The sequence below is a fragment of the Bombus terrestris genome, chromosome 8, assembly GCF_910591885.1.
Source record: "Bombus terrestris chromosome 8, iyBomTerr1.2, whole genome shotgun sequence".
NCBI lineage: Eukaryota > Metazoa > Arthropoda > Insecta > Hymenoptera > Apidae > Bombus > Bombus terrestris.
The window spans coordinates 7584843-7609476 of NC_063276.1; the positions used below are offsets into that span (position 1 = coordinate 7584843).

The 24634-nt window shown below is 43.7% G+C and overlaps 1 protein-coding gene across 5 annotated transcripts in view; it reads left to right on the plus strand.

Moving 5' to 3' along the window:
- LOC100643532 (probable JmjC domain-containing histone demethylation protein 2C) overlaps nucleotides 1-24634 on the plus strand; it is a 227361-nt gene that overhangs the window by 176957 nt on the left and 25770 nt on the right. For all 5 annotated transcript variants that reach the window (XM_012311264.3, XM_012311267.3, XM_012311265.3 and 2 more), the window contains exon 9: nucleotides 23709-23856. In XM_012311264.3, coding sequence (XP_012166654.1) covers nucleotides 23709-23856 — 148 coding nt within the window. The remainder of the gene's footprint in view (nucleotides 1-23708; nucleotides 23857-24634) is intronic.

Here is a 24634-nt window from a genome sequence, read left to right on the forward strand (position 1 = left end):
GAGAAGAGAAACGTTTCGCGCGACCATTGTTCGTCGGTCGATCAACGTCTGTTAACAGCGCTTCGTGACCGTTCGGCAAGCTTCGTAACGGATCGTATTCCGTGGCTTCGTACAGTTCTCTCTCGCGCGACGAGTGATCTCATCGTCGCACGCAGTGCGCGCCAGGGTGCTGCCGGTGTGTACGAACGAGTCGATGGTGTTTCTTGTTTTTCTCGGTGATTGCTTCGATATCGTTCCCTCGAGCGAGAACCCCGACACCGATACAAGCCACACAGTGTGAATATTCTTCGTTGTATGCGATACAAGAGATATAGTGCGTGCGTGCGCGGTTGAGTTAACAAAAGCAGTAGAAGAGCGATCTTTGGTGACCGCCCAAGTGGCGCGCGCGTGACCAGTAACGAGAACCGCGCCGGTTCAAGGCGACGATAAGGACAACGACGGAGACCAGTGCTAAAAAGGAAAAGGTTATTCCCTTGCCTTTCGTCGAACGTATCGAGAAGAGCTAGCCTAACAGCAGCTCGTTGTTCTCGATCTCGAGACGGTCTTCCCGGCCGTCCCGAGAGATGAGCCGCACCGCAACGTTGTGTGCGGCTCGTACGATGAAGAGAAGCACCGTACTGATCATCGAGAACGCAGCGACGACGAAGGTAGAACAAGAAGCATGCCACCGGTGCTAGGAGGCGCGGCAATGGCGGTCCTTCCGGTAAGCCCGCAGACGGCCACGCAGGGTAACCCGCACCACCATCACAATCATCACGTACATCAGGGACAAACGCAAGTTTTACTGGCGGCCGCTGGCGCAGCAACGCAGGCTCAGCCGCAGCTGCTCTATCAGCCGTATAATTTGATGCCGGCGGGCAGCTCGCCCTCCCACCAGACGGCCTTTCAGCATCATCCTCACCAACAACAGCACCAGCCGCAACAGCAACAACAGCAACATCAGCTTCATCATCATCATCATCACCATCAACCACCGAGCCAACAGAGCAACTTCCTGCCGGCAGACATTGCTAACGTCGCCACGACGCTTGCACTGTAAGTCAACGTTTCCGTTTGTCACCGCCAGTTTTCTTTCGAACAATTCCATTCGTACTTTCGGCTCGCTAGAAAGCAATCGCTCACGGCAAGGATATGTTTAGCTGCGTGCTAAGAAACCGCGCGAGAATATTTTCAAACGATCGAAAGCGAGGTAAGACAAGTACGTATATACAGGTGTAATCGGCTTCGTTCAGGTTCACTGGCTCCTCTCTCGGTAGACCATGGAAAATCGTTGAACCTCCTGGGAACGATCTCTCTCACCTTTCTTTTTCTTTCCTTCTAAAGAACGTTTCCAGTCACTCGACGCATAAAGTTCGCCTACCGAGGGATAATGGGAAACTTTGTATTCGAACAAAGTTTCGCGTAAATTACGATCCGCTTTTATTTTATCTACGGGTTTCGCAGAGGAGTTAGGGAAGTTTCTGATGTTTCGTACGCTGAATATAAATGGTCGGACTGCTTATGGAAACACCGTTATGCCTTTGAAATCTAAAACACCGACGAGCTTCGCGGTTCGCGTATCGGACTCTCGGGTACGACGTTAGATCTCGATGAATCGTGCCTTTCAAGAACTATGCAGAGATGAATCGATGAACGGGCCAGAATGTACTCGAGCGTTTCACGTGATCGCTTTAATCGCTCTGGCCGAGTCAGTCACGTTGCCCGGAACTGGGATTCCCGTTTACGACCATCGTAAACGAGTAAAATTAGAATTTGAATGTCGGAAGGGCGAAAATGCGCGTGTCAGACTTTCCGTAATGTAAATTGGAAAGTGACGCGGACAAACGTATATGTAATACGTGTATTAATATGCGAAGGCCACGTGTGAAAAGCATGACGAGTCATGTTTTCCGTTTTTCACGGGGAAAACAATCTTTATATTCGACGATCGATTCCGCGATACCAAAACTGTTGCTTTAATTGCCTACGGCATTGAATTACGTTCAATTTCGCGTTTGAAAAATGGTTCCTAGCTTGTTCGTTCACAAAGTTTCACAGATTCATCGCCTATCTTTGGGGAACTTGTATATCCGAAGCGAGCGTGTCGTTGTAAATCAAGAAATTAACAAAAATGGACTCGCACGTTCTTCTCGCGTACTTTTCCTTTTCTTCAAGGTCACGTCGAGAACACTACAAAATCTATTTCAAGTTTACCAAACAATACCATGTTTATCGTATTTCAACTGGCAATTTGTTATACCGTGGAATATACGTATTCGCTTTGCCTCTGGCAACGAGCTGTCAGCTGCTTCGGCTCGACGAGATCCCCTGGCGTTTGATAACGGTACATGGATGTTCGATCGAAACACTTGTCGATAACCGGATCTCGATTTCCAACAAATCGGCGGATAAGCGAAACGTGGTTGCCATTCGACGATCGAGCTCCGCAGCAAACGAAATATTAGATGTTTGCACAAACTGGTTTCTCCTACAATGTCGACGCCGTTGCGTAATGTCCGGCACACGGCGTAAGTCTGATTTGCAATCCACGTTATTCGACGCGCGTCATTGCGCGTAATTAATTGGAATTCGTTCCATCGCATCGGTTTGACGTGCGAACGATCTCCTTCGAGATACACTTCTCGATACTGTACCGTATTTGCATAGTCCTACGTTTTATTTTTGTCTCGATTACTGTGCGCTGGCTACGCGTTGTTTTGTCAGCTGTACGAGGACGTGAGAACGCCGGCAATCGAACCCGAGAAAGATCGAACTTTTTCTCAGAACGTCAACAATTTTTAACGAGATTCGCCAATCTTCGATAACTTCTCGGATCTGAATGTAATCAGATTCAAGCTTCGTCTAATTTAACCGACGTGCAATCAAAGCTTTGAACCTGACGTCGCTTAAAAATTCAACGCTGTGATTTATCGTATTACAAATGTATTCTTATTCAGTACGCTCTTCGGATGAAAATGACTAAAATGAAATTCGCAAATTTTCTGATCTCAAAGCTGATAATTACTCGACTACTCGCGTAACCTCGAGGAATAGGCCTCGTGGTAGATAATGAGAGGATCGACGACATATCTTTTTCGAATTTCATCTGGTTGGAATTCCATCTAGCGATGTGTATCCAGCACATGATGGCCATTGCACCGTGCAGTTTCCTTGTTGAAACCATCGTGGAGATAAATTTTCATGAATTTGCGGACTGTAATTTATTCGAGCGTGTCGTAAGAGAACTCGTTCACGGAGGTTTTTCTAATCGCGGTACGCGCGGCGTAGTCGTAATCCTCTTGGAAAGAATCTCGATGGTAATCGATCGGAACACGAGGCTCGCTCGATCGACTCAACCCTGAACCGGAACACGGAGAAAACGTTTGATGGTCGAGTAGTCGAGTGAAACCGGGACTGGTTCAGCCGGGCACGCTTAATTAGCCAGCCGCCTTTCGTTTTCGAGCCATCGAGTTATTAAGTTGACGTGGCAAAGCCTTTTTTTTCACGTAGATGAATTTATTGAATTTTCCAGGCTCCCGTGCATAATCCCGGTAGAAATTAAATTAAATAGCTGTCAAAGCTTTCGTTTATCCACCAGATACCGTACAACGTACTTAATCGAAAAATTCCCTCGAATCAGGGACATCGGATAGCGGTTACAAAAATTCCCTCGTAATATTTATATTCCATTTCTAAGCCTTTCAACAACCATTAAACGATATCAAAATCACCAAAAATCGCCATACTTCTCTCCTGTAATTTTTAAACAAACAATAATGTCTCGGATAGTAGAATTAATCCAATATTAATAACAGAGTCGATTAATCATTAAATCCTATAATTTTTGGAACAACAGAAATTATCGTATTATCTTCTTCCTCGAAACGGGTTTCTCATCGAGTCCGCCTTTCCATTTCGACGTTCCAAGAAGCACTCGAGCTCTCGTACTCTTGAATCTGTCGGCCAATGGCAGAATAGAATTCGCAGAAACTGAAAGGTGTACGTGTCGAAAAGAATGGCCCGTGGCAAAAACAGAGAGAGGGAGAAAGCCGGAGGGGGGCAGAGAGAGAGAGAGAGAGACGGCGACGATCGTGTCACGGGTAGAATTTTGTGTTGGCTTCTAAAATGAAGGAATTCCGGTTCCATCTCGCAAGCTACGCGGGCGATTTTTGCAAAGACCGTTTGTCCTCGGGCAATACAGACCTAGAGAGATACGCGTAGAAGAAGAGAAGCAGAGAGAAAAAGAGTTGGCAGGGGCAGAGAGTGCCATAAACTGCGCGCTATAATGGGCTCTGGGAAAACGTAACAATGCGGTTAATCGGGCGCCTGGCTCCTTGGAAAGGACCATCAGGAAGGAAGGGGCAGAAAGGAAGGTAGAGGATCATTGCGAGCAAGCGAGTGGGAACCAGGCGGGAGGAGCGAAAGCAGAAAAAATTTCGAGACGCCAGGCATTGCTCCCTTTGTTAGCCGAGCTGGCCTCAGGTAGAGAGAAATCACGAAAGTCTGCCGCATTCTATGGAAATACACAAAGGCACGACTGGTCCTTTTGTTATCCCGAGGGTTTCTACCTGCCCTTCTCAACTGTGGCTCGCGAACAATGTAACGCTGCACTCTGCACAGGAAAAAAATCAGACGATAGATAAAGAGAAAGACGGAAAGAGCGAAGTTAGATGTTCGTAGGATGCGTGTATAGTAGTGTTCTCGGGGTCATTCGAGGTCGAACATGCAGCAGCAGCTTATCGATGCGACGTCCGATCGAAATTTAGCAACTTGTCGAAGGCTGTGCGTGTCCTTTCTTACGTCAGCATCTCGCAAGTCGAGCCGATCAACTTCGCTTTTCAATTAATTCCTGAATTTCCTTACGTAAGTAAGCGATTGATAATCGCTGTTGGCGAAATTTAAAAAGCGGTAGTTTCATGTAGTAACATCGCCGCTTTCTCGTATTTTTTAATTTATGAAGTTGATCGATGCGTAGGTCCTTAACGGTTCACGTGTCAAGGTAGAAAAAAGAAGTTGGGAAATGCTCGCGTTACGTAACGATTACTGCACTTTCTGCAAATCATTCACAGCGCATAGTTGAATTCCTGCCGAGAAGGAACGCGAGTTCTAGTCTCGCTAACTTTAATACACGTAGTAAGCCGCGGTTGACCTTCGATGAATGAAAATAGATGGCGACGGATCGGCTGTTCTCACCTCTTGTTCTCTGCCTTTCTATTTTATTTTTTTTCTTCTGGCCACTCTCTCGCGACTTATCTTGAAAGAGCACGCGCTAGATCCGTGAACGCGTCCAACCCGCAATAAGATGCAGAGAAGGAGAACGACTGTCAGGGACCCAGGCGGTGTCTCACCTCGCGACTGACAAGTACGAGTAATTTTGGCCTAATTTTGGCCCGCCTCGTCGATATATTACTACGTCGTTAAATATTCAGGCGTGGCTCGAAGGTGTCGAGTTTATTTTCGCGATAAAGTGAAAATACTTCCCTCTTCTTTTTCTCACGGTTCTCGACGCGTTGCTTTGTTACTTGCAAACCACGAAACCTGTTGTCGCTGCTTCTTCTACCGTGGCGAATCGTTTCGAAATTGGATCTCGTTTCCTGCGATAAATTTCCTGTTACATTTTTCGCCAACGCTTTTAGTTAGAGTCTGTCGTTGAATACACGGCGTGCTCTGGTTTTTAGGTTAATCGGTTGTCTGTGATTCACCGACTTTTATCGTTTTTTCGAAACTTTTTCGCTGCTATCAAGCTACAGCTCCGTTTCTGGAATCTTTTCCACTAAATGCACTCTACTTCATTTTTTCCTTTACTTTACTTTGTTTCAAGTTTAAGTGATAATGGCTGTGTTCGAACGCGTTATCTACTGCTTTCTTTCACTTTCTAAGTCATTGTAGCTCCCAGCACAGACTATATGCAGTAAATGCGTCAAACTCTTAAATCCACTATCATCGATGTCACCACTCTTTCGCGTTTACGATGGAACAGCATGAGAACCACTGAGGCGGCGGATCTCGTTGCGCCCGAGGAAGAATTGCTTCGAAGTCTGGCAAATGACTTGTTTAGTTATTATATCCGGCGGGTCGTTGCGGTGGCCGGTTTTCTTTCTCGATTTTCTGCCCGCATCCACAGTCCCCTTTCTCCTCAATGGCCGCTCAGTCGAGTGCAGCGTTGAATCACAATCGCAAATATCCTTCTCCGGTAACTGGCTTTACCAGTCGTGCTCACCAAAACAGAGAAGACAAGTATCGTTGTCGTCGTCGCCGTCGTTGTCTTCGTCGTCGTTTTCGTGACGCGGTAGCAGCGGAAGAGAGACGCTCGTAAAGCGTTGTTAGATTCTACCAGTCCGACGAGTCCATACATTTTCCAATTGTGCGTCCTCGTGCTCTGCACCGGTGAATTGCAGAGGCCACGATCTAGGTCAATAGAGAGGAGACGGTTTCTCTAGTTTTATCGGCGTGTTGCGTGGCTCGCTCAAGCAAACTCCAAGACTATAGCATCAAGCATATCGTATATTATTAACAAAAACCTTGATAAAAAGATGATTCGACTTTCTATGTCGTTCTACTCGAATTCTACATCGTTTTGTTTCCTTCCGAATCATTTAATTTTCTTTTGTTCGCCATCGTAAGTCCACTTGCTTCTATAAAAATGTTATCGCAATCGGTAAAATCTATTCGCTCGGTCTTTTATCAGACCGAATTGCGTGTGTAGAGCAATGGTAAATCGATGATCGAGGTGTTGCGACATCTTAGAGGGGGAAGTGGGGACATCCAGTCAGGCGGCAGCACGCTCCAACTGTACATTCCTATATAGCAACTAATTAACACAATTTCAATGAGGCAAGCATGATTCAGAAGCTCGATAAATTCCCCTTTCGCAATTCGAAACGTCGCAGAATCTCGTCAAGTCCGCGCGGCTTGTTATCTGTCGCTTTCGTATCTTTGTATAGCTTCGAGTATTGTCAACCTTATGACTCGAGTTCGAAGGTCATGAAAGGCACTGTACCTCTCTATACATGTACCGCGTTTACGCATCTCCGGTAGTCAGCGTTATCAGCGCGATGTTCATATTTCGCATTATTCTTCCTTATCGCCAGGTTCCATCCTCGTGGACAAAAATCGCTATTGTCCGAAGTATCGTCTTATCTTATCGGTATTACACGCAGGTTGTAACAGTGCGTTATCAGTGTGAGAGGTAGCGAGCCGATCTGTCGTATCTGTCTCGACTCTCTTTGCACTATGCGTCCAATTCTCTCGCTCTCTTTCTCGTCTCTTTGATATCTCTTACCAATTAACGAGTTCCACGATATCCGTTCTTTCCATACGCAGAATCGTGATATTTTACGATTGCGGATATTTCGCCAAGCCAGAACGAGACTATCATACAATTCTGTCTTTATATTTTGTGCATACGCTTCTGTTACTTAACAGTCATGGAATACGTTCTACGTATCTTCAACGCAGAGCTGCAGCGTTCAACGTAGATTGTAAACTTTGTATGCGTGTCATAGCGTGAATTTTAGTACGCATTATATAAACATCGGATTAAATGTGCCTCCTTATCGTTTTAAACGATCATTTAGTTTTTCCAAATTGTCGATAAACTAGAACCAAAGCTGTTAAGAGCCGAGATGTATATAATGGTTCATGTATGGTTTTTTCCGTCCAATAAATAGAATCGATCGTCAGAAGTTCGTTAAATGGGGCATTCATTAAAATTTCGTTAAAGTAAGAGCACGTCGCGGGGTTCGTATAAACAGATATCTACTGTAATTGAAAATTGAAAGTTACAAAGGTGTATTGATATACACATAGTACAGAGTACTCTGGCTGTTTACTTTAATCGAAGTGTAGGAATGTTTTCATAGTTAGTGGTTATCGATCGTTTCACGGGTTGACACGCCGATATTGCAAAACGTGTTTGTCATTTTGAAACTATGTATGTGCGTGCATGTTGTTCCGCGTAGGCAATGCCAGCCACTCGGGTTTAAATTCTGTGCGGCTTTATCTCCAAGTAAACGACGTATTTGCGAAAATTCTCGTTGATACACGAGGCAGTTGTTACGAAATGCCGAGTGAGCAAATTTTACACTGCTGTTTGCGTTCGCTCGAAAAATAAAAAGAATCGCCTTCGTTGGAGACTCGTGCGAGGGTCGAGGACAAAGTACCAAGACCGAAGCTCTTCGAAATCGCGTATGTATTGGCGTTGTTTATCGAAAAGTGGAATCGATCGGTGATATTTTTGATCGACACGAAATTCGCGAATCACAAACGGACAACAACCGTGAGGTGTATCTAAATCGAGCCGAATTTATTGAATTGCAAATAACAGTTTCCGTTCGAGCGGATATCTTTCGCTCGTTTCCTCCGCAAACACGTGTGCCAATCTTTTTGTCATCGTAGACGAAAACTGCTTCACGTACTTCTCTCTGCGATTTTTTTTTTTTCACTCTCTTTTTCTGCGTTTTCTTCCCCGGAAATATCCAAACGTGGAAATATACAGAGATTGCTGTTGGAAACGTATTCCCCTTCCCATCTTCCGTAAATATTTTCTTATTCCGAGAACGTAACTTTCGTTCGCGCGCATTCCGTTTCTTTGTCGGTCTCGTAATTACGCGGAAAAAATTCGCGTTCCTTCTAATCTTTCTTTCTCCTTCTGCAGCGAGTTCGAGAAAAGAAAACGAGATGATCAGAAGGCAGGGTAAAAACTTTTATTGCATTTCTTTCGCAACTTTTCCACGAGAATATAATTCCAGCAAAACACGCCTTGTTACCACGATTGCGTGGCGCTCTTGTAACGCAAACAGACATCGCGCGATCAAATTACGCGATCGGTAATGATCCAGTCACGGGATTGCCTCTGGAAAATCAACGATCACGTTCCAGCGTACATCGTAGCCTTGCCGAGTTGCGTATTATCGCGCACGATAATAATGATAACAATAATAACTTAATTATGATATTAAGAAGATTAAACCGGAAAGACGACGAAAGATTGAACGCGTTATTATGTCTATAGTTGGCATAAGCCAGTATAGATTAAAATAGATTGTCAAATTATCGAAATAGATTTGACAATCTATATTTTCAGTTTTTTTCTTATTATCATTTTAACTATTGATCACGTGTTATCGTCCTTTAGTTTCATCATCGAGTTGCTATTGTTATTTGTTTATCAAGCCGCATAATCTCTTCTACATCGAACACACACAAGCAATACGAAAGATAAGAAGAGGCAGATAAGCTCCGACTTTGCATTATCGTTCGTTAATTTACATGAATACGAAGATTGCAGCGAATTACGTCGATTTCATCAGATCATGTCATCGGAAGTGTAGCCTTATATGGCATCTGAGACGAATGTTCTAAATGACGCTATGAATCCATGCAAGAGATCTATGTATCCGCTGAAATTATTTATAGCTAAATACAGTCATTTCGTACGCCGTGTATACGTTCTAACTGCTATCTCGATACATTTTCGTACCTGCAAAAAAATATGACCAACTTTTTGTGCTAAACGCGAACACGCAGTTTAATGAGAAATAGCAGTAGACTTAGACCGTTGTGCTACTCATTCAATTAACGATACGAAGAAAAAAAAGAAAAAAGAAAGAAAGAGAGGAAGAAAGAAAAAAGAAAAAAGTCCGACGGTTCTGGTTAGAAAAACAGAATCTATTCTGGATGGAGAGACGCGTGTAAGCGATGCCGTAATTGCGAGCGGTGCGTTCGTTAGGATCGGATTGCACGGAATTCGAGGAAGAAGATGGAAGAGGGCGTTCTCGGTTGGCTCGGCTCCCAGCTGGCTGCGCGTGAATAAGCGGGGGCGAAATAATTTCGCATTTGGAATATCGACGGCACGGAGAGGGACACCGAATTCCGGCGTTCCGATTATTTTTGGTCAGTGTTTTGGCAGTTCCGATATTCGGGTCAAATGCTTTATCGCCGATCACAGATCGCTGTTTCATCCTCCAGTAGAATATTTATTCTAAAGATACCGTATTACGTTTCTAGAAATAACCGTTTTCGCCATAGATAACGCGACTGAAGATCAACTTGCAAGTTGAGCTGGTTCTTCGGTGACCTACGATCGAAGATAGAACGTGCTGGAATTAGTGCGAATCGTGCGTTCTTTTGATAAAAAGCTCGTGGTTATTAGAGTGCGCGGATGTATATTCAAAAGTTGGTATTTTCGGTCCGTTTTAAAGGCTACGAAAAATTCGTATTTTAGCAAACGTAATTATAGTGAAATATTTTATTTCAATATTATCTCGTTTTGTAATACACGTAATATCGTTAAAATGTTGTTTGTAACCACTGCAAACAATAACTCTTGTACTTTCCGTCCGATATCGAACAACGATAAGTCATTTGATTGCGTCCGTTATCGATCTTTGTAATAAAGAAAATCTATCGATGAGATTAAAGAATTTCATTCGTGATAACGTTAACGTGATTTTCTCTGGCGATAGTTTCCAGTTGTTTTCAGATAGTTGAACATTTTCTGCATTTTTACTTTTTTTTTTTTTATACCTTCCAATTTCTGATAAATCCCACAATTGACAGCCGCGATTGAGTAATTACAAATGCACGATCATCGAGCGAAACAAAACGACAGAGAGCATCGTAAGAGCTCCGAACAAAGTTTCACAGATATTCTCGCGAAAGGTCAAAGGCTGCACCGCTCGAGATTCGATAGAGACGAGAACTGGCTGATCGACGGAGTAACGTTCAACAACCTGGTGACCTTCCTCGGCTATTCCACGCGAATATATCTTGTTCTATTTTCGAGTTACATGCTTATGCAAGTGGCGGTACTTTGCGCGCACGAGTTGTTAAACGATCTACGTGTATATTTGGCGCGTTTAGTTATGGCAGGGCGTCACGGAAACAGCGTACCAACCGCGTATTTAATCGAATCAGGACGTTTGGGAAAGTCGGCGGATTACGTTGTTCCATCGTTTAAATGGGTCAAGTATAATTTCGGCCGCGTTATCGAATCCACCGAGTTCGCTTTGGATCGTTCGACGACTGAAAGATCCCGATGAAAATGCGGAAGGAAGTAGCCAGTGAGCAATACACTCGGATAAACGTGATATAATTTATTGGCAATTGATACTTTAACAGCGGAGACGCCAATTGGCAACCTAAACGAAGACTTGCGTTATCTTTTCGTGAGCTTTAGCTGGCGTCCTTTGTGTTGAAATATAATTGCAACATTATAGAATCGGAATAGTCACGTTGCAGCCATTGAAAACGCTTCTTCGTTCTCGCGGCAACGTATCTAACAGTAAGTGTAACATCAATTAAAAGTTTGCTAAAGTTTGTATAGAAAATCGCAGAATTTTCCACAGAGGTTAGCAAAAATGTGTAAGGCCGTGAAACTTTAATTAGAATGCCATTTAGTTCGTTAAAGAGTTTGATTCGTTAAGAGAGAGGAGCCAATAACGAGGGCAAGTTTGACCCGGTTGACGTACGTAGTTTGCGTGTAATCGAAGGGAGGAGCGTGGCGCGCAGGTTGGACTTGGGGAACAATTAGATTATCTACGCACGCGAGAAGCGCACCATGCCACGGTCTGTTGGCACTTGTTCGGCGTTGCAATTTCTAGAATAATGTATTCCATTCTGCGCTTGGCCGGCCGCCAAGTATATGTTTACGGAACTCTCGGGGTAAAGGGAGCGAGATAAGAAGCTGCAGTCGGTTGAAAGGCAGACTCTATTTACGAACGCACCGAGCCGAGAGACAAAAGAGATTCGCTATCCACTGTCTTTGTCGTATAAATGGCGACTTGTTTATGGAAACGTGATACGCTCTGTGTCGCCGCGATCCGTCTCGCTCGAGAATTCGACCACGAAAGTCGATTCTCTCGTTCTCTCGACTTTTTCCACCGAGTCGCACGGATCTCTCTCGTTGTCCCGCTGTTTAAAAGGCTACACCGTGTATGTATACGTATAATTTACCAGAAACGTAGCTCCATATTTTATACAAAATTAAACATCCGATGACGATTATTATTCCGTCGTGTAACGATCGATTGCTCGTTTGAAAATGATACGGAACGTTTCTTTCTAACGTACTGATGTTTAAGCCGGAGATCCACTGGCAAGATAAGTCAATCCAAGAGCATTTGCATCAATGTATTTACGTGGAACCGTTTCCATTGGCCAGCTAAACTGGCTCAGCCACTCGAAACATCGATTCTGTACGAACATACGCAATTTCCTTACGATCCGTCCAAGCGGACATTTGGTTATATTAAATTTATTTTACATCGATATTCCGTATCACACGAATCACTGTTCCAAGTGAGACGCCATCTTTGAATACTTGCCTGTTCTCTTGGTTACACCGTTAAATCCTTTCTGCAGAATTTATAGACACACTTATACATAAAATAGTATAGCGTGTATAATCGTATCAAAAACTGACTCGGAAATATTCAGGCAACTAGACACACTTCTGTCAAACCAACTATGCGTAATATTTACACGTTGAAATCGATTCCCAAGATCTTTCCAGGAACACATCTTTTTTTCCTTGTTACTACAAGCGCTAAGCAACGTCAGTCGCGAGCCGTCCGTCTATCTCCGATTCGTTTACGTCTCACGCGAAGTTTTTTTTAATGTAACCTGAGAATGCCAGCTAGTGTAAAAACCTACACCGATGCCTCATAAAAACCTGTGGAAGTATTACTCGCTTTTTTGCGCGTTTCACCGCGGCTCCAAGTCAGGCAGGTTTTTTTTTTCCTCGATACACCTCTCGCGTCGGATTCTTTCAGGTCTCTCCCTGTCTCGAATACAGGCAGCGTGCATGCGCTCGAATAATCAGGCATCTCGCTTCCCGGAAACTATTCTCGTTCCGCGAGATTTCGCGAAACGAGCTGCGATCCGACACGGTGATTCCAGCTGGCTATTTTTAAAGACTCTCCTGCAGTGTCCTCGATCCTGATACCCGAACGAGTTTGGTAACCCGACAACAGCGTTGTCGTCCCCCTTGATCTTTCCTCGTCCCAAGTGATTTACCGCTCCATCGCTTCTTCAGCGTCTAATTATATTCCCGCGGCGAGAAAAGAATGGCTTTAGCGACGGCACGCTCGGTTTAACTGGCCGCATCGTGGCCAGCCGATTATTTCTTAGAAGCATGCTCGGACACCTCGCGATTCTCGTCAGCCTCGATCGCGTCATTATCTAAAATTCACCGTTCGCCTCGGTGTGACCGTTTGGCCATTACCCAAAATCTGTCGCGACGCTACGCGTCGAAAAACTCGAGTCGAAAGTAAAGGAGCGCGGAAAGATGCGCCGAGTACTTGGTTCACCTTGTGGTCTACGAATTTTTATCTTCCCGCTTTTGTTTCCACGAATAAAGAGATTTTTGGTATCTTAAGAAAACCTTTGGCATAGATAACGATAACGATAACGATAAACTCTTATAGCTTCTTTAAACTGGAGGAATTTTTTAACGATAACGAAAATAACGAGAAAACGCAGTAGGATTAAATATATTCGCGGCGTTATCTTTCGTTTTGAAATGTTCGACGTGGAAGAGAAGAAAGGTCGAGAAAATAGACAGGCAGACATAAAGGGTGAATTTATTTCGCTGTTCCCTTTCTGTATCGACCCAGGAAAACGATTACTGGCGTACGTTATGGATGTTGGAAACCTAACCTGGTCCCCCCTCGATAGCATGTGATTATTCGATTTTACGTCCTTTCCAAGTCTCCATTCAAGTCCCGTACGAAGTTTCCAGTGAAATCACCCTGCGATCGATCAACCGTATCAACCCTTGGAACACACCCTCGCGCACCCATTCGACCTTTTATACCGAGTTTCGCTGGATTTATTGATCGTCCACGGGCTTTCGCTGAAATATCCATGTCGAGGACCAAACTTTCCCTCCGAGCCATTCTTTACCCTCGAGTTTCTTTCTCTCTCTTTCTCTCTCTCCGTCCCTTTCTCTGCTTCTTCTGAATGGTATTTAGACGCTACGAAAACATTTGTTTCGTGCTCGGCTGGCTAGCGAATGACTTGGTGCTAACCTTAGTGTATAAACATGTCGTAAAGCGAAGACAAAGGTATTCTGATTTACATAAGTATAGATAATTATAGTCGGAAGCATACGTGTAGTTGTAGAAAGAAAATAAACTTTGAAGAACTTTGTTTATGCATGCTCGATATATTACGTAGATTATTTTTTAAAAATGTCGTTCTCTTTAATCGGCGTGTTTCCCAGGAATTCTCGGAAATGCGTTAGACTTCAAACTAGGTCGGAAGATGATCGGTAATTCATCAATTATGCTGTGACGTAAACGAAGTGACGCGAACAACGACAAAATATAGAAATAACGTTAACGATGAAATAATAAACGTCCGGTGATAATTATCAGCGTTTTTTGACGTGATAACCGAGCGTTACCACCGGGTCGTTCGATTTATGCGTTCTTACCGCGTATCAATTACCTGCACTGTAAAGTACGTATTTATAATTGATTACTTCTGCTGTCCCGTTTATGCAACGTTGCCGACCGGCTCTTGCAAAAAGTTATTTCTATAGCGACTGCGAGCCACGCATGCTAATGCGGCTTGTATGAAATTGTAATGAAGCTGATGCATAAACCATCCGTTCGGTGATTTGCATCGAAGTGAAAGCAGTAAAAATTGTAACGCAAACGGTCGATTCGTAGCGACGTCGTACTAAATCGGGAATCGATTTAATCTCGATCGAAATAACAAACGTAGACGCTTTTGAAATCAAAGAAAATTAGAATAGGTCTGTTGGGTCGTGAACAAGAGCAAAGGAGAAACGATGAGTTAAAGGCGGGAAATTGTTAGTTCTGAGGGAGGGGCGTCGTTTTCCCAGGCTCTCGAGCCAAACGAGCGTTCCCCTGTTCACCATGGTAAAAATAGAACGAAGATAGTGGACCGTTTTGGCACCGGTGGTCGGCAGCAACAGCAATTTTACGAGCATCGACCACTCGTCAAAAACTCTAAGCGGCCCGTATTCCGGGTACAGACACTGCGCCAACAACGAATCTCGCTGGGCTCGCCCCTCTGCCAGTTGTCATTTTTCCATGCCCCTGATATCGTGCCGAGTGTTTAAAATGTTTAAACTCGGGTTTCATCTTTAAAGATAGCCACGCGGTTAGCAATTATAGGTGTCGCAGAATAACGTTGTTCGAAAATAACATCGGCGTTATATGTCGTTCGCGATGCCAGAGATTGCTCCGTCGAAGTCAACATTCTAATAATTCGCTCGTAGTTTTGCTCGCGTCTGAGAACAACAGTTCGGGACGTTGCTGGTTCAACGTAGATGTAAAATACGAAGTAAAATACAAGAATGCAAATGCATTCGCTTCGAATAACAACGTTAACAAACAACCCTCGTGTATCACGTCAAACACGCGATATCTGTTTCTATATCGTACGTGGTCGATGAATTAATGACACGATTAATAATACTATAGTCGATGGTGAACTTAGAAAAGGTCGTGATAAAAGCAGGCGGTAATATCGTCAGAAATTTTGGCACGGTTTCAGTAATTGTAAAAATAAAAGGTCCGAAAGTTGATTGGTTTGGTAGATGCAGTGTTCTCAACTTCCGAAAGACTGTCGGTGAGGTTCGCATAATTGCGAGCGACAATGGCGAGAGGAGGCACGAAGCTTGTTGCGGTCGATCCAGTCAACAGGTTAATCCCGCGTAACGTTAACGTGACAGGTCTCAATTACGGTGCCGCAATAAAACGCCGACTCAGGCCAGCCATAGTCACGCGTTTTCCCCGCTTCGAACGTAGAAACTAAATCTGATTCGTGTTATTAACGACGATGGCGGTCGCGCCGTTTCCCATTGCCTTTCGACGTATTAATGGCTTCCGAGTAAACGTGGCAGCCGGTGGCCTGTCTTTTGCAAGGTTACTGACATTTACTCGCGCCACGCTCTATCTTTTCTATAGAACCGGCCGATCTTCTCCAACTTCGAACGTCTCGTAAATTCAGTTTCGTTCGTTTCAGCCTGTCACGGCGACATTCGAACAAAAACGTTTTCGACGAAGATGCACCGCGCGCAAATCACACTTTCGTTCAAATGGGAATCGCGAGCCACCGTGCTCTTTCTATTATTTCTCTCTCGGCTTTCTACTCCTACATTTTGGTTTCACTGAAGCGAAAACCCGATGAGAGGGAAGAATCGACTTCTTTGTTCGTAGCTCCACTTAATCGATTACATCGATAGGTTTCGGATTCTTATGCATTTATGCAAACGTAAATTATGCAGAGTGCAAGTAATAGCTTTTAGTATCCTAAAAACTCCTGTTCAGATTAAAAAAAAAAAAAAAATGAATCTGCATAAAAATTTGTAGTACCAGTCATTCTGTAGTCTTGTGATCTTTCAATTTCTCGATCTCCGATCTCCTGCTGCTCTTAATTAGTATAATTGAAACTGACAAGCTCGATCACGTAATTCACAGATTTTAAAGTGCAAGGTTAAGGAAAAAAATAACGATCACACATTGGTTTATTTTTATCTCCTAGTAGTAAGCAGAGGACAGTCAGTAACTAATTATCCACGTGTCATCTATCGTTTTAAGTCATAATGTAGCAAACTGGCTGATTATACAAGAAAAAATATTCAAATATAGCGGAAATAAAAAAGAAGCACGTGCTATGTAAATAATTAACTTCGCAGTGTATCGCTAATGATTAATGGGTCTTTGCGCAGCACGCGAGAGGTACGCGCAGAATCAATTGATGCAAGGTTCAACCTTGCTGACGAAGCGGACATTTATTTTACAAAATGTTCAAAAACATTTTCACGAAATGGCCAGCAGAAAAAGCTGCCGAACTTGCTGAAGCTTCCATCGAATCATCTCGAAAGAGAGGAACAAAATTTTGAAAGGTGCGATCCGATGAGAGGATGAAAGCTCGAGTCTCACCCGGTAGGTGTACCCGTTACATCGAAGCTCGTATATACGTGTCCGTGTAGGCAAGCTAACCTGCCCGGATGATGCATTGGTTCGCGCAAAGGTGTGCGATCGTCCATGAGAGACGAGCTTCGAACCAGCACGTGTGCGCCACGAAAACTCGTTTCGTCTCTCTTTCTCCTTTTTTTTTTTTCTCCCCCTGCTGCGTCCCATTCCCTTCCTCGAACAACTCGACTTTTATCCGTTGGCGTGTTCTGTCTGCGGTGAAATTACGTCACGTAGAAATCATGGTAATCACAGGATGGGCGCAGAAAGCGTAGGAATGCAAGCGTTAATTCGTCGTACGTACGTACGAGCCGTTCAAAGTGATTAAATTCGAGTTTCTGAAATTTTTGATATTTTACTGTCAAAGCAGTTGCGATCGATGATGCTTATCTTACGTAATTTCGTCGAGTTTCTCCATTTCTTGTTCCGTCGAGTTAACCGATTTGACGTTAAAAGATCGCCGTGGCGCAAAAAGAAGTGGAAGAATCAGAAATTTCCTTTTTATACCTGCGCCTGCCACTCTAAATTTATTTCATATTTACGACTCTGTGTTATAGGCGGTTCGCTCTTCTCGCTGAAATATTCTCGGTAAAAGGGACCGCGTCGGATATTCTATTATTGGAAGTCGATCAACGAGAACCGATAAAGCTGTATTATGAATCTTTTATGTCGGCCCGTCTTCACGCTTGTCTATCTCACATTTGCTATCTGCTGGACGTTCGATTACGAAATTACGCGTTCTAAATGCGAGCCGTACTCGGCATTCCCGACACGTGAGAAGACACCTAATTGAAAGCATCATCCGCTTGGATAGGCAGAACATAAAATGCAACGTGTACGGGTAGTAATCCAGTGACCTTTGCCAAGTCTGCTCTCTAGTCCAATTAAGTTACCGAGACGTTAGAACACGTCATTTGACAAACATTTCCTCGCGGTTCGACGATTTATTCCTCGCTAATCTCGCGTTATAAGGCTAATGAGGCATCGAGGACAACGACGGAGCCTGTGCTCTTTTTCGATCCAAGTAACGCGAGTACACGATCGATATTCCATTCTTACGAAACGAAATTATTTTCATCTGACGAATCTGAGACAAGTGAACGGTGAATTCCAAGGTAAATTTGAAAAACAGAAAGAAGAAACGATGACATTAAACTCGTACAATCTCTTCGTATTTAGTCTCAATGACTTCGTGTTCGAGCGTGAATTTCTATTGCCGTAAGATAGCAGCGCAGTCTCGTTGGTGCTTCGTTTCCGTAAAGGTGCGTCGACGTCCGGGTAAAAAGGTCAGCGAATTTCAAGCTATTACTCGCGGGCATGTCCATCGCCGAGGAAAAGCAAAATCCAGCAGCGTGTTTCGTGCCGCACTTTGTCAGAACGTCGAGCGAAGCGAAGCGGTGCGCGGAGCGGGACCGAGTCGCACGAAACGAAAGCAAAAATAGGTTTCAGCTAGTCTGGTGTCGGCTCGGAGAGAACGCAGGCTGCTTTCTCGCGGTGCAGACCGCGTGATAAAGGAAAGAAAAGGGTGGAAAGGGAAAGAGAGAGGAAAAACGTAGACGGACAGGTGTCTGGGAGCCATCTTGGTCTTCATCGTCTGGCGTGCGCCTTCAGAATGTCAGGCGGCTGCTGGCTAAGGTCGAGCGAAGCGCATGAAGAAAGCGGTATTCAGCGCATCCTACAAAATTCATGAGCCGTAAAATTCAAGCTTCGGGCATAATCGAATCGCTTCTGCTCGAATAAGAGTGAAATATCATATTGCCATCGCGATACAAGCGTACAAAATGCAACCCTATTACACGTATGTATCTCGTCTACGTTTATGCCAACCAAGCAACAGAGGTATTTTTGTCGCTACGATGCGATATTTTATCTAGCGGCATAGAATTTTCTGCTGCAGAAAATAAGCCCGCGTAACAGGTCACATGTTTATGGCACCGAGTCGAACTAAATATTCCGAAATCGTCAGGATAGTTTCATAATAATTCGTATGAAAGACATATGTACGTGAAGCTTTCTGATAGCGAAACGATTATGTTGTAAAAATTATTTGTAAACATTATAAGATCGCGAGAAGCGAAAATCCGATGGTCCTTAGCAGCGAATTTGTCGAAAGTGTATAGGTGTGTTTCGACATCAGGCGCCTAAGACAAACTAATCTTTGGTATCGTATACCCGGGTCACGATTTGTAAACAAGAACGTCGACCGATCAATGGCCTGTCCAGGAAATTCGTCTCCTAGTCTGTTTTCCGAGCCGCATTCGAATGATCGTCTCGTCCGCTCTGTCGCGTTCCGTGTTTAGTAAATATCGCGCGAAAATAAATCGCCTGTTCGACCAAGGGAAGAGAAAGTGCGAAGGTCAACACACAACTATACACACAGGCAGGAATATCGAAGAAACGTGAACTCGTGGGCGACGGATTTTAGAATTGCTCGGGAATTATCGTCGACTTAACGTTAATCGTAGCGACAGGTAACGTATCGTGTACCATCGTTATCTTGATAATTCGTTACACGTTTGCTATGTGGATTAACAATGGATTTCACGTTGTGCAAGTAAACTCTGTAGTCGTTGTATAGTTGTAAACTGTGTAGTTTAAGTTGCAAATCTGTTCCATCGAATTACGAGTTGGCGTCTTCAGAAAAACGCTCGTGAACGTGCGAAGGAAACGTTTGCAGGGAAAGCGCAAACCTTGCAATCGTTTTCGATCGTCCAACGTACCGAAATGGTTTTAAGTGTTCCGTAATAATCGTTTGCAGCATGGGTCGCGTTAGATTGCGGCTATTACAAACTAAAGCGATCGTGAAGTGAACTACAGTCTGCATCTAACTTGCTTTATGGGTGTTTTAAAACCAGTATTATATCGTACCATAACTTTCGCCAGCTCGATCCTCATTCTTTTACCACTTTTTTTACCATATTCTCTATATATCTGCTACGTTTAATTTTCTATCTTACCGACAAACCGTACGCGATTATTTTCCCTTGGTACGTACGTTTTTACGAAAAGAAAATCCATTGGCGATGGTCGCGCGAGCAAAAGGAGCGAAGCGGTTCACGCGAGGAGAGGGCTCGACGAGCAAAACAAAAGAGGCCGCGAGGCAAGGATGCGTAAGGCCTTTTTTGGTGATATTTGCCGTGTATTGCTCGGTAAAGCCGGTCTTCTGGTCAGGCCGGTCTCCGGCGACCGGATTTTTCAAAGGTTGCTCGCAGCTCGAACCTGTCCTGTTCCCATACCGGACTAGTTTATCGACCGGCGCTGCTCTTCGCCTCTTTACCTCTCCGATACTCTGCTCGATTTCTGAGCAACACCAAAAAAAGGATAAAAGAAAAAAGAAAGAGCCGAAGGAGAAGGAATTCCTGTCTTGTCGACCTTCGACCATCTCCGCACCTCCGCCGATTAACCTTTTTTTCGTTTTCTTTTTTGGTATCAACGATTTCACCCAGCTGGTAAACGTAGTCGGGATTGTCTTTGAGAATTGCGATTTTTTTTATTCTTGGAGTGTTTCGTAAATTTCCGGCAAATATGAATAGACTGCCAATGTTCGTGCGCTTATGGAAAATATCGAGGTGTAAGAATTTGCAAATTTTGGGAATCACGGCAGAAGTAATCGTAGTAATTGGACAAAAGTGGATAATCAACGAAGTTTGGTTTCTGGAGTCTGGTTTATGGAAAATTTGCAGAAAGTTTTGTCGCAATCTCTCAACGACTGGTTGTAAAGGAAATACGTTCTCGAGGATGTTATTAAACATGAGGAAGCAATGTTTAAATCAACATGACGCAGTTCCGCTGTTAAAAGTGTTCCCTTTATTTTATGGCCAGCGGTTCGAGTTTCAAACTACCGTCCACAATGCCGCATAAAAGTTTGCCCATTAAATGAAAAGTTTGTCAAACAAGCGAATCTATGGTTCGATTCTAAAAAGCTGGACCTATCCGCTTCACCTATACAAGACCGACCACCGCTTCCAGGAAAGTTCTTGCTCTTCATTTATGCATAACTGTTCGCTCGAGAACCTGTTCCTTCGTTCGGCCTATTTTCTTCCTTTTATTGCCACCAATCTACGACATAGCACGTTCTGTCCAAGATGATATTTTAATTTCGATAGAAAATGGGAAAAGGAAGCACAGACTATAGCGTTCTAATCTTTGCTCGTGCGGGGAAAAAAAAAGAGTGGAAACGTTAGCTCGAGGTAATCCGATCTGAAATATCGCAACCTCCCAGCGGAATGTTTTTCGCACGTTTTACTTTACATACTTAACGATGTTTATTTCTGACGAAAAAAATAAACGGTTCGAGATAAAGACGTAACCAGTATCGAGGTATTTGTGATAAATATGAAACGATGTTATATTATAAATAACACGAACGTCGAGTCGGTGATAATCGGCGATTAAGACGAAGAGCACCGGTCGATTTATGCAGCACCGGTTGAATAAGTTAGCCGTTTTTTGCAAATCAATCGGACGCAAAAACTGGTTCCGGTGCGTCTAAGCGTAATGATAAATCGTGCTCGTTCTCGGAACCAGTACGGGTCAGTTGAGTTTCGTTCGCGTCGTGTATGTCGTGGAAAACGCGTCCTCCCGTTTCTCTTTTCCCCGCAGATAGGCTCGATGCATTTATTTCCCGCGTATTCTACGTACGTTGTTTGCGCATTAATAATACCAGTGCGTAGTGTGTACTCTCAGCACACTATTGTCGTGTCACGGCTCGACCGCCTTTGCACAGTTTTCTATTCAGCTGGGCTTTTCCACGAGTAGATACTTGTACTTTACACTGACTACGCTTTTCCTGATTTTACGTTTGATTTCCCGAGTGCTGATTCATTTTACAATGCTTATTCTGACTACTTGAGGTTCGACTAACATTCTCTCTCGTTGTACCGATAACTGTCCTGAACGAATCATTCGAAAAATAATGACATACATCCCGTTTGGGAATGTGACAGAAAGATTCAAAGTAAATATTAGTCATTACAAATTGTAAAATCGTAGAATAATAGTTGTTGGTGACTCGAACGGTTTTAGATTTTAACAATTGGCAAATAAGAATGAAAGAAGGCGCAGGTCATAAAGAAAATTAAAGCATGAAAAGGTTCATTTATACTAGAAGAGAAGGAACGCTCGTTTCTCATCGTATAATACGAAACTCCAACACCCTGGTTGATTTATGAATGCGCGAAAGATGGAATAGCCTGCGTTCGGTACAAGTCGGTGCAAAGGGCGCGGAGAGTGGGTTTCGTCGGAGTATAGTCGCGAAGCAAACAGAAGCTCGATAAAAGATAACCTCCTCCGTTTGAAACAACGATAACGATAGATCCCACGACTGCGAAGAGAAAAGAGGTCTCACGGAGGAAGAGAGGAGGCCTCTATAACCGTCACGAGGAAATAGTATATTTTGCTGTGTAAACTGTAATGCGTGAAAAATAGCACGGTAGAACTAGCGAATAGGCATTTATCGCGCGGATCCAACGCGCGCATTATTGGAAGGTCCGCCGACTGAGGACCGAGATAAACACGCGCGTTGCGCACGTAACTATATAAATAACTTGCGCAAGCATTAATGAATGCTTATCTGACTAAGCCTGTTAAAAAGTCACGATACACACGCCAGCCACCGTCGGCATTATTATCGCGACTATTTTAATATTGAAACGAACAGAGTGCATGCACGAACACGCGTAAACGAGCGCGTTTTAAAAAATCCTCTGTGTGTACACATGCCTAGCTTACTTATCGATATGTGGTGTTGGCGAAATGAAATAAAGCCAGGGAAAAATCAGTTTCATCGTTGACCGAACAACTAACCTTTGGGTATTGCAGGTCAGATGTATGATTCATAGGCTCTGGCGTCTTACACAGATGTTTACCGCTGCATTTTGCAAACACGTGCCAGTCCATGTTCCAACCTAACGTTTGCCTTATTTACGAGTACCTCGTGACACGGAAGTTTCAAGAAGACAATGAGAGACTTTGGTAGAATAGTAGCGGCGCTTGCCATTATTTCATTCAAAGTTACTTTCTATGAAAAAATGCAAGCAACCGTAGAATGTAGCGATTATATCGTCTGTAACGATTAGACTACGAGCATTTATGTAAATTTCGATTTCTATACAAAACAGAGTTTGTCTGATATTATTAGTATGCCTTGCCTTCGATGTTCTTGTGTATAAATTCCGTATGTTTTTCGATAAGTGTACAAGTTGCCACTAAATATAGAAATATCCGCAGTCTAATAATAATGCTCGCAACAGTAACATTTAGCGATATAAGAACAGCTCTCTCGTCGGGTTTAGATAGCTAAATTAAATCCACGAGCGGCGTATGGATGTAAATTAACGGAAAAATGTTTGCCTGCACTTCCATAAATTAAACATAGTGTTCTTAATACCACGATCATTTACCGGCTCTCTATCTTTCTCGTGACGAGCTGTCTTCTATCGTAAATCGCGATTGACGAAGCCAAGGATCCGTCAGCCAATTAGCATTTCCAGTTTATCGCGATTCAACAATTTGTACCTCGTCGTGACACACCGCAGAGGAATTCAAACGCTTCGGGCCCTCTCATGTTTGTTATTCTCGTTTGCAGTAAATTCGAATGCCAACTTCTGCGAAATTTATTTTCAGTGTCGGTGGAAATTCTGAAAAAAAAATGTCGATCGATCGAAGCAATGGAATAAAAATAATGGAGGAAAGAAGTTGGCCGAGCCTGGAAAACATGTTCGAGGCGTGTTCTGGATCGAATGATGTGTAACCTTGAAACTTTTGTGTGCGTTTCAGGGAACGGCGAGAAGCGGAAGCCCGGCTGGAGAAGCGTGAACGCGAGAGAGAGGCCAAGATGGAAAGAGAGAGGCTGGAGAAGCAAAGGGCCACCGAGCAGGCAGTTCACAAGCACTTCGAAGAGTCCCTCAGGCTGGCACAACAAAAGGTTAGTCAGCCTTTACTGCTTGTTTTTCTCCGTTGCGCGTGTTTTTAACGACCTCCGGGCTTCTCCAACGTTGGAGCAGCGTGTCTAACAGATGCTCGACAAAAAATCTTCGATATTATGCGCGTCTTTAAGCAACCGATCTGCTCCACCAGCTTCGCTCTACTATTTCTTCTGTTTCTATCTTTTTCTCTCTCCTTGGCTCGAATTTCGTTTCCAAGCATACCGAATTCGAGACTCTTTTTTATAATATAATCTTTGACGAGTGGAATCCAAAAATATCAACTATGTTCTTCTCCTCACGTATTCCTTCGCGTTTGTACCTCTAAAAATATCTGTTCAAATTTTCGAATTGTAAAGCGTGCGTTAAAAACAGTAAGAGCAATACAATTTCTTTATATCGAGTACTAAAACCAAACGAATTAAACGTTAAAACAGTATTTTTATTTTAATGGTCATCGCGTTTCTTTTCCGTAACCTTCGTATCTTACAGGAAAAGGAAAAGAAAAGAAATAAGAAACTCGATGTGCCCCAAGACCTTCGTTTCTTTTCCTTAATCTTCTCAAAGCGAATAGAATCGAGCAAAGCTCGAACGATACATAGACTAGGAATCCCGGAAGTTTAAGTTAAGTTTCTCGCGACCCCGAAAGTCAAACAATCTCGGTGCTAACGAGGACATCGCGATGCGTCACTTGTCGCGCCTCCTTGTTGCCGCGCGGGCGACTTGCAACCGGAAAGGTAGAAATATTTTTATCGCGCGTTTAGCTAAAGAACCGACGTT